We start from the raw sequence: 17,203 nt of genomic DNA on the forward strand, positions 1-17,203 counted from the left end.
GAGAAATATTATGTCCACAACATTTTCACAACAAATCCTAAGTGGCAAGTTGTTATTGGCTATTATTGGTGGGCAAAAAAATAATTTCAATTGTGGGTTCAAATTAGAACCAATAACAACTTAGCACCTATTATTTGTTGTAAAAATATTGTGGTCATAGAACTTCTCATGTTCATTTCTATGAATAAAGATACATCTAGCCAAAAAAATCACCTTTTTATCCTCCATATCCTTCTCAAGATCCATCAACCTTGATTTTATTCGATTTATGAGGCTCAAAGAAACTTCATTGCTGAAGGGGATATCTAGAAGAGACCCTAGATTATGCCTTGCAAAAAGTTTTTGGATGGTGGTATCTCGTTCAGTCTTCAAGGACATATGAGCCTGAAGCCAAAAGCAAAAGAGATTATTAGGAAAATGATCCACATGAATTTGTAAGGCTTTTTGACTGTCAAAATATGCATAGTTTCACTTACTTCAGCTTCAGTTTGAAGCTTGCTAATCTCCCAGATATATTCATTAATTGTCTGCTTAAGAAAAGAACTTTTAGTCTCTGTGTCGTTCATTTCCCTCTCCAACTTGCTTATTTTAGATTCCAAAAGTGCAATCCTTTCTTCAAACTTGGTTTTCCATTCATTCAACTCTTCATCAGTGTCTGACCAAAACAAGATGAAAAAATATGAGAACACCCAACAAAGAAAAAAAAGTGCAAGATTGAGGCAGAATATCCAGCTTTTGCTAAAAATTCAAACCTTCATTCTCCTCAGCAAGAGCAGCATACTGTTTCTGCTGCTCCTTAAACAAAGTGCTTCTTTCAACAGTCTTGATTGCTATCTGTTCCTGTAGTTTCCGCAAATCTTTCAGGGTTATTTCAGTGTGGTGAACTTTAGCATCCACATTTTGGATGCTTCCCTCCAATTCCTGCATTTGAATTTTCAGAGATTCTGCTTTCTCTTGATCTTGAGCAATGCTTTCCCGAAGCTGTAGAAATCAATGAAATAACTCTATTAAAAAAGTCTAGGTAGATAGCATGTCATCAAAATTTTCATGTATAATTGGTACAACTGAAATACTGATCAAGTTTCATAACAACTCAAGCAAGTCAAAAAGATAGGGGATTAGAACTTCAAGACGCTTCCAGAAGCCACCTTCCCAAACACCCCCCCCCCCAAAAAAAAAAAACAAGAAGTAAAACTGAATAAATCAATGTGACTACAATCTCTTCCTCAGGAAGCTCAGCTGACCACACACAAGTATATATATGTGGGTGTGTGTGCACGCATAAAATTAACTCAGCACAAGGGGGATAAGAGGAAAAAACCTTATATGCAGCATCTTTCAAAGTTTGAAGATTCTCCAATTTGAGTTTGTAGGTCTTTATTTCTTGAGCCTGATCCTTATGAAGTTTTTTTATGACCTCCAATGCCTTTGTATATCTGCTTCATAGTACATGACCAAGTATTATAACTTACTTCAAGTCATTAGCACCAACATATTAAAGAAAATTAGATAAAAGCATGTGCATAGAGAAAGAAAAAATTGCAATGGCAAATTGAATATAGCATACATGAAGGTTATAACAGAGAGCATTTTTGCTCTTGGCGCTCAAAATCATGGAAACAAGCTATTTGAAATACTTTTAATCTTAGGGTTAATTACATCAATCATCAACCCTATTCTGTAGGGGGATTTGCAATATGCACCCTGAAAACCTCAAAATTTTGCAATCAAAGCCTTAATTTGATAATAATTTGCAAAGCTCACCCAACATTTAGATTAGTGTAAAAATTAAAAGCGTAGTGTACAAGTATGAGTACACCCTAAAGTAAAACATAATTTGCAATGTGTAGCCAAAACTATGAAAGCATTTGCAATGTGCATCCAAAACTAAGATAATTTTTAATTGAGATATGAAAGATGATAAAAAGAAGAAGAAGAAGAAGAAAAAAATGATAGTGCATAATTTTAATTCTGTTTAGCACATAATATACCGGGTGGCGGAGAAGATATCGTCGAACTTCTTTTTAAGGGTGGAAGGGTCTTGCAAAGGCCAATTAGCTTCATCTTGGTGAACAAAAATGACATTTTCGAGAACAGCCTTAGAGACGCCCATTAAAGCAGGGATCTCTCGGTCCATGTCAGCACATCGATAGCTAAGGCAAACTTTTTCACCAGAATGAGGATTAATTGTTTGAAGAACACTCTCGATGGCCTTATACTCCATCTTGGAGGCCTTCTGCGTCAGCTGAAACGACCTTATGCACACCACATCCTTGCCAGCTGCAGTCTTGAATCGGAGCTTAATCTGTCCTTTTGTCTCTGTTTCCCCTGCAACCTACAATCTCAATCTCAATCTCAATCAAAAGACAAATTATTATTATCATTATTATTATTACACAATAGACCTTCTTCTTATACCTTGGGGTCATGAATGAAACTGTGGCCTGAACGCGCATTGGGAGGCAATTCTCCTGTGCACGAAAGCTTTAAGCACTCTATAATAGTCTGCAGCACATTAATTAATTAATTAATAATTAACAAAACAAAATTATATTACAAGGGATTGAGAAAGTGAAAAGAAAATTACGGTTTTGCCAGCTCCGTTGGGGCCGACGATTAGGGTTAAGGGTTTGAAGAAGGTGATAACGAGCTTGTTCTCCGGGTCGAAGCTCCGGATGCCTTTGATTAGCATCTTATCCACAGTGCTCATCTTTCTTTCTTTATTCTTCTTCTTCTTCTTCTTCTTCTTCACAATACAATGTATAATGTAATAGAAGCATGAAAATGGAGGGACTGAGAGAGAGAGAGAGAGAGAAGGATTTTTGCTATTTAGTGAAAACTGGAAATCGGCGGGACGCCAAGCAACTCTTGTGTTGTGTTGTGTTGTGTTGTAAAATTGCCACAGACCCAACCTGGAAATCGGCGGGACTCCAAGGCTTCGTCTATTTGTATTTTTTTTGTTTCCTGAACTTCGGTTGTAATTTTGAGTGTAAATTGCAAATTACACTTGGAATATGACTAGATTTTACATTTTAAAAGATTCAGAATCTTTGGTTTGATTCCATTAGCAATTACCACGGTATGATTAGTTTTTGCTGTTAAAAGTAACACATATGCATGCGGACATGTTTTATTTTTGCCAAATCAGCTTCAAAACTACGTCGTTTTAACGATGGCCAAGTGAAGAGTTAGCATGCATCAAAACTACGTAGTTTCAAGGATTTTTTTTTTAAATAACTATAAAATCTAAAGTATTTTATTAGTTAGCCAAGGTTTGAAACTATTTTGCTAACTAACAAGTCGAGTGTTTTAGTATCAATTTTGGCTTGAAAATTTGAGTATGTTGTACTTGATTTTCTCATTGTGCCAACAACTAAGGTGGACAACTCGTCCATGTAGGCATGTAAATCGAGTCTAATGGACTCGGTTTTTGGTCATGAAAATTGACTCTACTGAACTCGAGTTTCTAGTCTAGTCCCACTAGGGCTTTTTCTTGCTCAAGTCACGTGCTCAGGTCACGTGGATCTCTTTAATGGAAATCGAGTCTACTGGACTTGATTTTTGGTCTAATCCTACTGGTGCTTTTCAGCCACGTGGATGTATGACTCGAGTAAATTAGACTCGATTTCTCTTTAATGGAAATCGCGTCTACTGGACTCAATTTTTATGAATGGTCCCCAGCCCGTCCATGTGTAGCATGTGGATCCTAACTGGGACCTTTTTCCCCCCCTTACTCGGCTCACACCCTCTCTTCAGCTTTCACGCCCTCTCTTCACTCACTCACAACTTTCCTCAAGTCTCACAACACTCACACTCACAACTTTCATCAACTCTCACACAACACTCGCATTAACAACAATCTCTCACGGGTAATTTACAATATTGGGAATATTTTTTGTTAGTTAATATTGTGATTATTTGCTAGGTTTTTTTTTTTTAAGAAACAATTAGAATGTATTAGGAAAATTTTTGTTTTTTTGCTAGTATATTGTGATTAATTTATTTGTTAGTATATTGTGATTAATTTATTTGTTAGTATATTGTGATTAATTGCTAGTTTTTTTAAAAAAAATTAATATTATGATTAATTATTGGGAATTTTTTTTTTTGTTAGTGTAAATATTGTGATTAAATTATTTGCTAAGTTTTTTTAAAAAAAATTAATATTGTGATTAATTATTGGGAATATTTAGTATTGGGGGAATATTTAGTACCAAATATTGTGATTAATTATGTTATTACAACATACTGAGATTTTTTTGGTTGGTGTAAATATTGTGATTAATAATATGCTAGGTTTTAAAAAAAATTTAATATTGTGATTAATTATTGGCAATATTTAGTACTAAATATTGTGATCAATTGTTAGGAATATTTAGTACTTTTAGGTTTTTGTCATTGGTATGAAATGGATTATGAGTTTGATACCTAAGACACCCATTTGTAGTATTTTTAGCATAAATTATTTCAAGATATATTTGTTTAACATTTGTAATAGAGATTTCAATTGATAACTAGTTGGTATAATATTTAAGTTTGATACCTAGAATGATTTGGAATTTAAAAAATATATAAAATTGGTAATGACTATTTTTGTATGTGACCTGAGGTGAGTATATGCAAATTTAGTTGAGGTTAGTAGTGTTGGCATTTCATATGCAAAGTTTTGTGATTGATGTTGATTGAGAGTTATAAATTTGTCACTAACACAATTGCACTTGATGATTTATAGGTTGACAATGATCTATATAAATATATATTACGGTGGACCCCTTAGCAATACCAACTCTTATGACGGATTCCCATTTCAAGGTCCAAGTATCCAGTGCAACTATATGATGATACGCCGTAAGCTAAAGACCCTGAATGATTTGAAAATAAAAATTATGGAAGAGCTGCAAGTGAACCCTGCTTTGCATGACATACATATTACTTTCCGTTCTCCACATGAAGTCCTCAATCAATGCATTAATTACAGATATATCGCGATAACAGAAGACAAACATGTGAAGATCATGTTTAGCAAGATGCAGAAATGGGAACAAGTAGCAAATTTTGAGTTGTACGTCACTCTGGAGCCACGTGTGGAAGTCGGCATAGAAGAAATTGCACAAACAACTACATCTCTACAGTTTGTAGATCTCTACAGTTTGCAGTCCTAGATGATTGATGCACCACATTGGGAGGCTATACACCCCCTTTTCAAGAAGCACCAATAACAATTGAGAGTGAAGTTGGCAATAGATATGAAGATCAATTCTGTACACATTGAGGTGAATCCTCTACACTTCCAGTAGTTGAAGATGAAGATGAACACTGTGTTAGGGAAGATCTTGACGATAAAGATGAGTACGAAGAAAGGATTGAGCAAGGCGACTTTGACAGGGGTGTTGATGGCCATGAAATTACTCACAATCCTTATATTAATGATATGGTTGAATGTGATGAAGATGATGCGGACGCTACTGTTAGAGTTCAGCATGTTACAAATACAACCCCCGTTTATGAACCTCTTTCCTCATCATTTTATGCAAATACTTGGGAAAATATGATTGATCTTGAAGTTGTTCAACAAGCATTTGCTTCTTTTTGGAATGTAGACATGAATTTTGGTATAGGGTTGATTTTTGCGAATAAAAAGGCGGTGAAAAGTGCATTAACAATTTACGCCGCAAAGCATAACAGAAACTTTATGACTAGTAGGTCGACCAAAAGTAGACTTTATGTGAAATGCATGGATGAGTCATGCAAGTGGTACGTTGGGGCAGTCGTGAAGCCTAAACAGGGACTATGGATGACCACATCTTATGGGGGTCCTCACAGTTGTATGCCCCTTGGCACAGCCCTTGATGGTAGAATGATGGATTGTAATTTTCTTGCAACAGAATTTGTTCCAACGTTGCAATAAAATCACACGGCAACAGTTGATCACCTTAGAGATTTCATTAAAGTGAAGTATTATGATCATAAGCTTTCTTACTATAAGATATAGGATGCGAAACAAAAGGCTATTGCAAAGATATTCAGGGATTGAGAATAGTCTTACCAAAGGTTAAGAAAATTGTTGTTGGCATACTTGGATCAAGAAACTAGCACCCAATATTGGTATCACACCGAACAAAGGCAGGAGTTCGGTGATACAATATTACACTATGTATTTTGGGCTTTTCACTCCATGTATTAAAGGATTCAGACATTGTAAGCCAATGATCAATATTGATGGGACCCATTTATATGGTAAATATTGAGGGGTGTTGTTGATTGCAATGGTCACCGATGCCAACAATAAGGTTTTGCCTCTCTCCTTTGTTGTTGTGGACAAAGAGTCAGGGCCTAGTTGGAGGTAGTTTTTAGATTGCTTTAAGATTTCACTGGGGGATGTGTTAGCGAATAGACATCTGCGTAATTTCTGACCGACATAAGGGTATTCAAAATGCAATTGTAAACTTGCCTACATATGATGATGGACGAGTACAAGTATTTCACAAATATTGCCTTCGACAAGTTGCTAGCAACTTCAACACACAATTTTAGGATGCCACTTTAAGGTCATTGGCCTTGAAAGCGGGGTATGCTACTTAGGAAGCTAAATTTGAGTTGTTCATGCAACCTATCAAGGAAGCCGAGATCGAGGCCCTTAGGAAGAAACAGAGCACCGGGCAGTAGGAAAGTGAACCCAACTCATCCATCATGCCATACACATATCTAATGAAAGAGGATCTAGACATTTGGACCCAGCTACATGATGTTGGATACCGTTATGGGGCTATGATAACCAATGTCTCGGAGTGCTTCAATGGAGTACTCAAAGGTGCCCGTGGCCTGCCCATTGTTGCAATGGTTGAATTCACTTGGAGCAAACTTGTCGTGTATTTCCATGATCGACACAAAGAAATTACTCATGATCTCTCGGAGGGCAAGGTGTGGAGTAAATATGCCTTAAAAATCTATGATGCAAATCTAAAAAAATCTAAAACACACCAAGTAACGCCGTTTAATAATGTTCATGGTATATATCAAGTAATGACCGCATACAACATCCATAGCTCTAGAGGGGGACACCATAGTCATGAAATAAACATATTGGCCAGAACATGTGGTTGTGGAAAGTGGCAAAATTGAAAGATCCCTTGTTCACATGCAATTACAGTTCGTCAGTACTTGGGGCAAGATGCGAGTAGATATATTGACCCATGTTATAGTTTGGAAAACGTCATTCGCACCTACTCACACTAATTTGTGGTGCCAAAGTCAGAGTCATTGTAGAGGGATGTGGACGATCCAAAGTGGGTGCCTGACCCAGACCTATTGCGAGCCAAAGGTCGACTTGTGAAGTCTAGGATACGAAATGAGATGGATGGGGTCCGGCGAGAATCGGGAAGCAGAAGGCCAGATTCTGACTTGAGGGAGATTCAACAAAAGTAGAGCAGTGGACTATATCATCAACATGGGCATAACCGTATAAGATGTCCGCTTTCCCGTGGGGCTTCGACAAGCAGTAATGATCCAAACTAGGTAAGTGATGCTTTTATATAAAATGTCATGATTGTATCAATTAGCCAAGCTGCGTAGATTAGTACCTTTGTTTTGTCTTTTGGTATCTAATAACAATATTTCAATTTTTGTCAAGCATGTAAATACTTGATTTTGGAATGACATTGTAGATGTAAATTGTGGTTCTCTTTATTGTGTATTCGAACTTAATACTGGGTTGTATCAACATAATTATTATTTTGTTTATCACTGAATGCACTTGTAATCAAAGTATTCTATATCCAATGTACCTGTTTCTAGATTGTGATATAATGAATGTTTAAATTTGTCTTTCAATTAGTTGTTAATTATTTCCATTATTTTCCCCTTCTAAAACATGGTATTGGGTTGTGATTTATCATCAAAATAGAAGCTTAATTTTTTACTTAATCATAATATTTTAACCTATTGGAAACTAAAGGAGAAGTTTATATTATGAAGGATTGACAATAGTTGGATACTGCTTGTATGTTCGTCATTGTTTGATATTCTTTCCTACATTATTTTCAAACATTATTAACTTGAGGCTAAGTACTCTAGGTGACTGCATTTCATATGTTGTGAAGTCTAAGATCCTAGAGCTTTGATACTAAAATAACTTGCCTAATGGTATAACATCTTACTATGAAAAGGTGGGGCAAGCTGTATAACATGAGTTAGCTTAAAAGTGACGAACTTAAAGGGAATGTGTAATCAAGATTCGAGATTGCTAGACTGTGGAGGGAATGTGTAGTCATGAAGCAAGATCCAGTAGAAGTCTTGTCATTATGGCCTTGTGTAATGAAAATGTGTTTTTGCAGGATTGAAAAAAAAAGATTAAAACTCGAGTTTCTAGTCCTTGAGTACTGTGTAGAACTCAAGATTCTAATCCTCGAGTACAACTCTGTTTTTTTCTAGGCTTTCAGCCTGAAAACTTGAATTGTGGGAACTCGAGTACTAAATGTAGAACTCGAGTTCTAACTCAACAAAAATTGAGTTCTATGAACTCGAGTTATGTTTTTTTTTTTTTTTTTTTTCCTAAAGCCATCAGGCCCTTCTGTGATACACCTGCCAGTATTCTCTTGAGTAACAGGAAAACTAAATCCATCCATGGAGTGAATTCTACCCATTTCAAGACAAATGAAGAGAATTTTTGGATACCATTAGATTCAAGAAAATTAATTCTGAACTTCACTAGGATAGTCTCCACTAGACAAATTGAAAAAAAAAAAATCATAATCTAGATTAAGCATAATAAACAAGCGTACTTGAAACAGAAAGACACCACTAGCTTCAAATTCCTGGCAAGTTACAATGACAGCAAAGGAATAGTCACCAAATAATGTTATAGCAAAGCATAGTTTGATACACTTTCACTAGTTTACATGGAGAAACCCACAAAAGTATAATTATTCTATAAGCTATATATTACGTTCAAAGCTACATGTCTAATTTTTGGTCTACTAGCAAACTCTTTAATGCTACCATGGTTTAGAAACATTAAATGACCCACAACAATGAATAGCACTTCTTCCTCAAGATCAGCACTGTACTTGATCTTCTTCTTTGGCCTCAGCTGCAACACAAGTAACAAGCAAAGGAACCTCACCTTGAGGCTTCAGAGGTGCCTTTGTGGTGCCTTGCCCAAGCACTAGAACAATGTGAGTGCCTTTTCGAAAATCCCTTTAAATTCTAAAAACAAGAAAGTTTGACAATAAGAAGCATTGAAATCAATTTTATGAAAAATAAAATATCATAATTATGTAACTCAAAATATTATAAACTTCATAGCAACAAATCTAAAAAATCCACGCGTAATTTTTTTTAAAAAAAAATTCAATTAAATAGCATGAATCCATAATACAAAATTCAACCAATCTAACTCTTTGTTACCAAGTCAATCCCATCCTTGAGCAACTGAACCGTTTCCTATTATACAAAATTATGTTTCAACTATTACAACATGCTTGCTTTGCTTGATTATAGGATATTAAAACATCATAAAACCAAAATGAAATAAATTATCTACAATAACCAGTCTTTCTGCAACAGACCACATAATCCCATACTTAATTTAAATAACAGTATAATCCACAAAAATGCCAAGGATTACAAGATCACCTTAAATCTAAACAGAAAAAAAGAAATTCTCTAACTTGAAGTTTATAATTATAATTCAATGCAATCAAAAGATTTTAATACTAAAAAGTCTTACTAGGATAAATGTCCCCTCCGACTCTGTGGGGATACCAGTACTTTTCCAGCGCTCACCAACAAGCTTGGTCAACTCCTCTGATGGTAGTGCTCCTAAATGCTGACCATTCATCCACCTTTAATTTGAACATATACGAGAACCTATTAGGCAGCTACTTTACACAACAATTACTTGCACACTATTAGACAGTTAACCTCCAATACATCCACAATTTAGAAATAGTCTCGCTCATTCAAAAATATAATAAACCATCTTTTGTTTTTAGTGACAGGCAGACCAAATTACCGAGAAACGATCAAAATCAAATCGTGGAAATAAAAATTTGAAATTTGGAATATTACACAATATATGCAACCATCAGAAAATGTAGACAAACATGCCATTGCGTAACTTTTTTTTTTTTGATAAATCCATTGCATAAATTTTTTTAAACTCTACATCTTCAAGTCCAAGGGACTGCTTGCTAGGCGTAACAATCAAATAGGTTTTCTCAGCATATGATAACCAAAAAGCCATACTTACCTTAACTTAGTAGAATAAAAAATAGCACCACCTTTGTTGACACAACCAATTGAGAAATTTTCAACTGTAAATTTCAAAAAGATATTTAGGTAAGAAATTGATCAAAAGAAAAATATATGCACACGCAAAAATTTTAGATTTTTTTTATCCACATGAACCTATCAGCATAATTCTAGAGAGAGAGAGAGAGAGAGAGAGAGAGAGAGAGAGAGAAAGGGGATTCAAAATCACTAACCAAGTTGCTCAAGGATGAAAAATTCATTTTTAGTGCCATCTCCCCACCTAAAAGTGCCAAATAGTTCACCATTGCTTGGGGTAGATACCCCATCTCCCTGAACTATTAGATGGTAGTAATGCTGGAAATGTTTATCCTTACAAAAATATAGGCTAACAAGAAAAGGCTAATGACCAAAAAGGAGAGCACAAGAACAACTCATACCCTAACTTCTGCATGAAGTAGAAATTCAAGCAATAAAGATTAATGACCTGACCCACAGAAGTTGCACCATGCCTTTTTGACAGCTTACTCCGATCAGGTGCAAGAATTAAGGAAACATGTGCAAAAGAAGGCATTGAGAATCCCAAAGCCTGTAGTAGAATAATGTATAGAGACCACAATCAGTTTCTCTCTATTGTTAAAAAACAAAATACCCAAAAGCAAGGAAAAGCAGGAAAAAGGTTCAGATTTTTAACAGTACCTATATATCAGTGCTTGCCTTAAAGTATTTGGTAAATTTTCCTCTGCCCTGAAAATGCAAGTTTTGAAAGAATATGATGTCTTAACATAACATGGACCATGATAGGGTAAAGAAAAATTAAAAATTAGAGATGGTAAACTTGCTACATTTACTGACAGGTAACTAGCAAATTTCCCTTAACTTTAAGGTGGTTGGATGTAATACCTTATAACATGTGATATAGCCATCGTAGCATCATCAACTGTGACACAAAAATTGTAAATAGGTTGCCCATTGCTCCTCATAATTACAAAATCTCCAAGTGTGTCCAAGTTCCAACTAACCTTCATTTTGTTAGGATGTATGCCCTTAAATCCTATTGTATGATGTTATGTATTTTATTATGTATGACTTAATGTTGTGTTTAATAAAATTGTTTTATTATTATCTAAAAATAATGGTAAGATGAATATTGGGACATTATCATATAGTCCATGAGATGCATTGTATGTGATTTATGTGATTTAGTCACAGAAGATGTAAATCACAAGTTCCTTGTAAACTCAAAATGTTGTTCATAGTCGGTGATGAAAATTGGGCGTTTCATCTGCGAAGACTATAACATATCAACTAAGATGATTTGTCTTGATCATGGAAATTGAGATTTCTAGTTGGTATATTGATATGTTTTAAGGGTTAAAACATATTGAACTGGACTGTGTGAGATTTATTATTATTCCAACGACTGTCATATGAATAATAAACTCACGACTTATATTTGCATGAACTCTTAATCCTGAGAGAATAATGGACTTGATCATGAGGTGTAGGTTGCTTTGATATATCAAAAGTGAGATCTAGAGTAACGGTCAAAACCTCAGTATGTTAGGCAACCACATTTAGTGTTGATGGAACATATATTCTCAAGATGAAATTCATAGTCTCTTAACGGAGATACAAAATATTCACTTGAGATAAGTTTAATGGGTGTTATTCAGAGAGCTAGGCCTAACCACTTTAGTAAGGGGTTACTAAAATATATATATTTATGGAATTGGATTTTATAAATATACATATAATGAATAACTTTAAAGGATTAAATCGGGTACTCAAGGAATTAAGATGTAGTAATCTACAAAGTGACAGTCTTCTTTCATGATTTTGTATTACTACGAATATTTTATGAAGGGGTTGCATGTACAATAAAGTCTTGGGATATAGTTTATAGATAAGGCCTAGAGTGCAACTATATTTATATAGTGGTATTAAATATAGTTAATGGTAATTTTGGATTTGTCAAGAGTTGACAGAAAAGTCCAAGGCCCATTGGAGCTAGTGTCTTATTGGTCCATTTTGGTCCCACTCCAAGCCACACATTTAAGCCCAATTAGAAAGGCCCAAAAGGCAAGCCCAATTAGATAATCGGTTAAACACAAAAGGAGAAACATACAGAATTTTTTTGTAGAGAATTTTGTAAGAACAATTGCGAAGTGGTGCAAAAAGTGTTAGACATTATTTGACATTCTCCTTTTGGAACTGATTGAGAGACCACACATCTTGGGCGTTAGTGGAATTAGAGTGAAGATTGAAAGTGTTCCCAAGCGATTTTGATCTTCAGTTTTGAAATTCATCGCTCCAAGGTACACTCTCTTGTTCTCAAATTCTAAAACTTACGTAGTACATGTTAACATTTATTAGTGAAGTAGATCCGTTTTTTTACCGCTCCAAGGTACACTCTCTTGTTTTCAAATTCTGAAACTTACATAGCACATATTAACATTTATTAGTGAAGTAGATGCGTTTTTTTTTCGCTGCGCACATGCATATTTCCATCACATTTCACTATCAAACAAAGTTAACATCCTAAACAACTTGATTTAAGATTATGTTATTAGATACATCCACTAGATTATTTACTTAAAGTTGATGGCTAGCAGGGCAAAAGCCATCTTGATCAGGAAGTAAAAAAACAAAGTGGTAATCTGCAGGTTACTTTCATCCATAAATGCTCAAAACAAAAACTTGATGTACATGCAAATTTTTGGTTTTTTTTTATGAATGTTTTTTTACCAATGAATATACAGTATCATTTTTTAAGTTCGCCTAATGAAGAAACAAAATACCTAGCCTACATAAAACTAAGAAAAAGATTTTAGCACCCAAAACTAAACATTTTAGCACCCAAAAAAAAAAAAAAAAACAGAAACTGAACTAAGTGAACCATATTTCTAGTAATCAACAATGCATATCACAAACAACATAGCATTTAAACCCTGTTGCCAGTTTTTGGCTAAGACAGACTTTTGGTGTTTAGTTGAGCTTTACGTCTAAAGAAAGTCATTTCATATGTCTTACTCAAAAACTAAATGAACTATTTTAACTGCCATATATGTTCTACTTAACTAGTGATAATTCCAATTGAGTACTTCAAAATTTATTAGCAGGTTGGGTTTGCTGACAAAACTCACATATAAATTCAGATGGGGTGCCGACCCTAATGCATTTTACACTTATGCTGTCTCGTATAGTGTCTAGTATGTGGGGGAGGGGGTACTGCATCTCCTTGGTAAGGCTCCTCGCGTTGCTGCAAAGATGGAGTTAAAACCAAACAATGGATTACATGAATTCTAATACCAACCATAGCAACAATCGCGAAATTATTCATTACATTAAATGACTTGTCATACCGTAGGGCCAGCCTTGTGTCTTGCTTTGTGACCACTTGTCCCTCAAGGAGGTGCTTTTATTGTGCATTTAGGTCGACCTTGTGACGGTGAGTGTAACCCAACTACCTGCTCATTCTCGATATACACATCTAGTTGTTTTGCTTGACTTCTAACAACTGAAGATCCTACAACTGCGGGGGAGGATGGTGTAGCAAATGAAATGTGAGTGAGGCTCATAGTCATGGGATCTGTATGCAGTCCAGGAGTGGGCATGAATGACATGGAGTGACTATGGGGTGGTACATGGTCTATAGGACCAATGCTGTATGAGGGGGGTTGAGTGTGCATGACAGGAAGGGTCTCACTGAAATCTAAGCCGAGATCAAAGGATGGCAGAGTAAGTGAAAGATGAGTGGGGTCAGAAAAAGTACGTGGGGTGGGTGAAAGGATCTTAGGGTGAGAAGATGCATGAACAGTGGGTTGAGGGATCTCTAGGTCAGGAACTGCATGAGTAGTACGCGGAGGGATCTTTGGGGAAAGAGATGCATGTGGAGGTGGAGGGAACTCTAGGGCAAGAGATGCATGTGGGGGTGGAGGGGGATCCGGCCTACTGACAACCTGATGGGGTGCAGCACGCTGACCATGGCTATGGCTGGCAAGAGTTGAGCTTGTGCTTGGTCGTCTAGTATCTTCTAGCGCTTATGGATTTGCCCTATCGATATCTTCCAAGGGAAGTTGGGCAGTTATACGGTGAAGGCAGTCCACTGCCTTAAGTACAGCTATAATCTGTTTGTACTCAGGACTGCCTACTGCATAATGCGTCAACATTTGCTTGTGACTGGCAACCTGCAAGTAAATAAATACAATTAGTACACCTAACACAAAAATGGTGATACGCAACAAAATTTGAAAAGAAAGGTTGAAGAAATTACCATAATAAGCAGTGCAGCGGTACTGTGGTCAACGAACCTCTAAGTCACCCTACCGTACCAATGGAAGTATGGATGAGCAGGCGACATATCACCCTTGAGTTGTGCTCCATGACATAGTAATTGTGCTCGACTATTCCAAACTTGGATATGGCCAACATGTTTATCCCTCCAATTCATGTTGGTCTTCCCCCTCAGGTCTATGGCATGAAGGGCGTCGTCAGTATCAACATTTGGGGGGATTTCTTGTACCATCCCAAATTGACGAACAACACGGTCCGGTGTATGTTTCTCTACTAGCCAGAAACATACAAGCGGCATTGTCGTCATCCACACGTCCTTTCCTGTAACACAGAATATAGGCAGGTGGCCTAATTCAGCTTCATATGGTTGCCACACCACCTGAAATAGCCAAATAAAAGGGCAACACATTATGCAATGTTCCATTATTTTTTACTATGAGCTATTTTACAGTTATAACAGTATACAATAGTCATAAACAATAGAAGAAACACAATTTGGGTACCTGGTTGGGATGCGTAGGATCTAGAAGTTGACGGTACCGGACTAGACAAATTTCAGTGGGGCTATTCTTCATAACATATGACCTCAGTGGTTGTAAAACGATATATAAAAATAAATGAAAATCCTATTAATTTTCAAAATATGAGGAATATCAAAGTTAAAATTTTATTTTCTATGTCTAATAATGTGTCATGTTGTTTAAAATTATGGATTTATTTCTAATATAGAGAATTGGTCAAGGAAAAGACTTACTCAATGGACAATGGAGTAGGTGCAAATGATGGGCCATATGCATCATCTAGTGGGAGGTCCGTCCTTGTGCACAAAAAAGGGAATCTGACCCATGCCCAATACTGAACCAGTATCAAGGCCTCACAAATCTTACCAACACCTCTGTCGGTTGCCCTGCATAACTCTCTGTACAATCATGCAAGGCAAGAGCTCCCCCAATTGTACCGAGGTGGATTGCGAAGGTCCCTCAACATCTGCAACCACATCTTATGCACTCTATTGCCAGACTTGTCGGTGAGAATTGTGTCCCCCAAGAGTGCTAGAATATAACACCGTGCATACTGATGCACAACCACCTCTGCTGCACCATCAGGCAACCCTTGGTCAACTTTTTGAAGTAGCTTGTTAATTTGGATCCTTTGTCCTTTAAGCACCACATGATTAGTAACAATTCCAAGCATATTTTGACATTCATCAGCACATGTAAAGTCAGTTGTTCCAACAATTGCCTCACCATTGATTGGAATCCCCAAAAGAACCTCCACAGCCTGTAATGTGATCGTTGTATCACCATGTGGCAAGTGGAAGGTGTGGGTTTCAGGCCACCATCGCTCAATGAAGGCCATTATCAAGTTATGATCAATCTCTCTAGATGGGGTCCTATGCAGCCCCTTTAATCCAACTCTCTTGATAATATCGAGGACTCGATCATCTACCATCAGGCGTCGTTTTCTGAACTCGTCATTACGACCACGGCATTTCAGTGCTCCCGGATCCTACACATGATAGAACCATGGTGATGAGATGCAATATGCCATAACCTTTGTATATATGACTGTAGCTAATTGATCCTAAAAAAATAAAAAAAATAAAGTGGTTATCAAGGGAAATTAAAATATCATCCCAAATAAAAAAGCAACAACGGGAGAAAAATAAAAGGATGCAATGCACTTGATACATTCGTTTATCCTGCTACTTATGTCATGCATGCTAGTGCAAACATTGCCATAATAGCAATCCAACCCATTACCCACCATGTTTACAATGAATACATACATCAAAATTTGATTCTCTTTGGCTCTCACAATTCAATTTGGTTATCTTAGTCTAATGCTAAAAGACTGAAACAGTCAAACCTCTCTAAATCTTATCAATGGTAATGTCTTAATTATCTAAGTGTAACCTTTATGTAAGGGTGTGCAACAGTCAACCAATCTAACTCAGCCCAACTAATGGGTATAACTGTGCATTCAAAGCTAGTAATACCATTGACAAACTTAGAATTTTAGAAATGAAAAAAAAAAATCAACATGATGTAAAAGGATAAGAAGAGAATATAGAAATTCAGCAGGTGGTCCATTTTAATTTTACCTCTCCTTCCCAAACAGTGCACGATCAATGTTCTTTTAGAAACCTTAACACCGAACCCTCCGTGGGACCAGGATTGAACTCATCAGGGATCTTAGTAGCAACGACAGTCATACTGCACGAAGTTTAGGGAGTCAAGAGTAATATAAGCAATTGTTGAAGATAAATTGGCAAGGATCTCAATGTATAGCCTAATTTCTTGTACAAACGATAAGCATGACAACCAATCACATGGAATAAAGATACATATAAAAAACTCAATATGCTGCCAAAAACTCAGTATCAGCTAAATTAATTAAGCCTTCTACATTTGTCCATTTTCATTCAAATGTGTTCTGAGGAGTTAGAGCAATGCTCTGACAAATCAAGAACGTTGCTTATTAAGCTTGCAGAAGCATTCAAAATCCTTTTTCATTTTCTTTACAATATTCTTGACACCCAACATGCTATTGGGGTGTCATAAATAATAGTAGTTTATGGTAACATTGTCATTAAATAAGCTGTTTTTTCATATGAGTAATTACTTGAATCAAGATGGAGTGGTCCTTGAAATTGGAG

The 17,203-nt window shown here is 36.2% G+C and overlaps 1 protein-coding gene across 1 annotated transcript in view; it reads right to left on the bottom strand.

The window, feature by feature from the left end:
• The window catches only part of LOC142625721 (DNA repair protein RAD50), a 44,690-nt gene extending 41,714 nt beyond the window's left edge, over window positions 1-2,976 (bottom strand). Inside the window, exons 1-7 of the mRNA XM_075799419.1 lie at window positions 2,588-2,976; window positions 2,419-2,505; window positions 1,992-2,335; window positions 1,322-1,436; window positions 753-981; window positions 477-655; window positions 214-384 (exon numbers count right to left, since the gene is read on the bottom strand). Of these exons, the coding sequence (XP_075655534.1) occupies window positions 214-384; window positions 477-655; window positions 753-981; window positions 1,322-1,436; window positions 1,992-2,335; window positions 2,419-2,505; window positions 2,588-2,710 (1,248 nt within the window). The 5' untranslated portion in view covers window positions 2,711-2,976. The remainder of the gene's footprint in view (window positions 1-213; window positions 385-476; window positions 656-752; window positions 982-1,321; window positions 1,437-1,991; window positions 2,336-2,418; window positions 2,506-2,587) is intronic.
• Between the last annotated feature and the right edge of the window lie 14,227 nt (window positions 2,977-17,203).

This window comes from Castanea sativa, chromosome 2 (genome assembly GCF_040712315.1).
Source record: "Castanea sativa cultivar Marrone di Chiusa Pesio chromosome 2, ASM4071231v1".
NCBI lineage: Eukaryota > Viridiplantae > Streptophyta > Magnoliopsida > Fagales > Fagaceae > Castanea > Castanea sativa.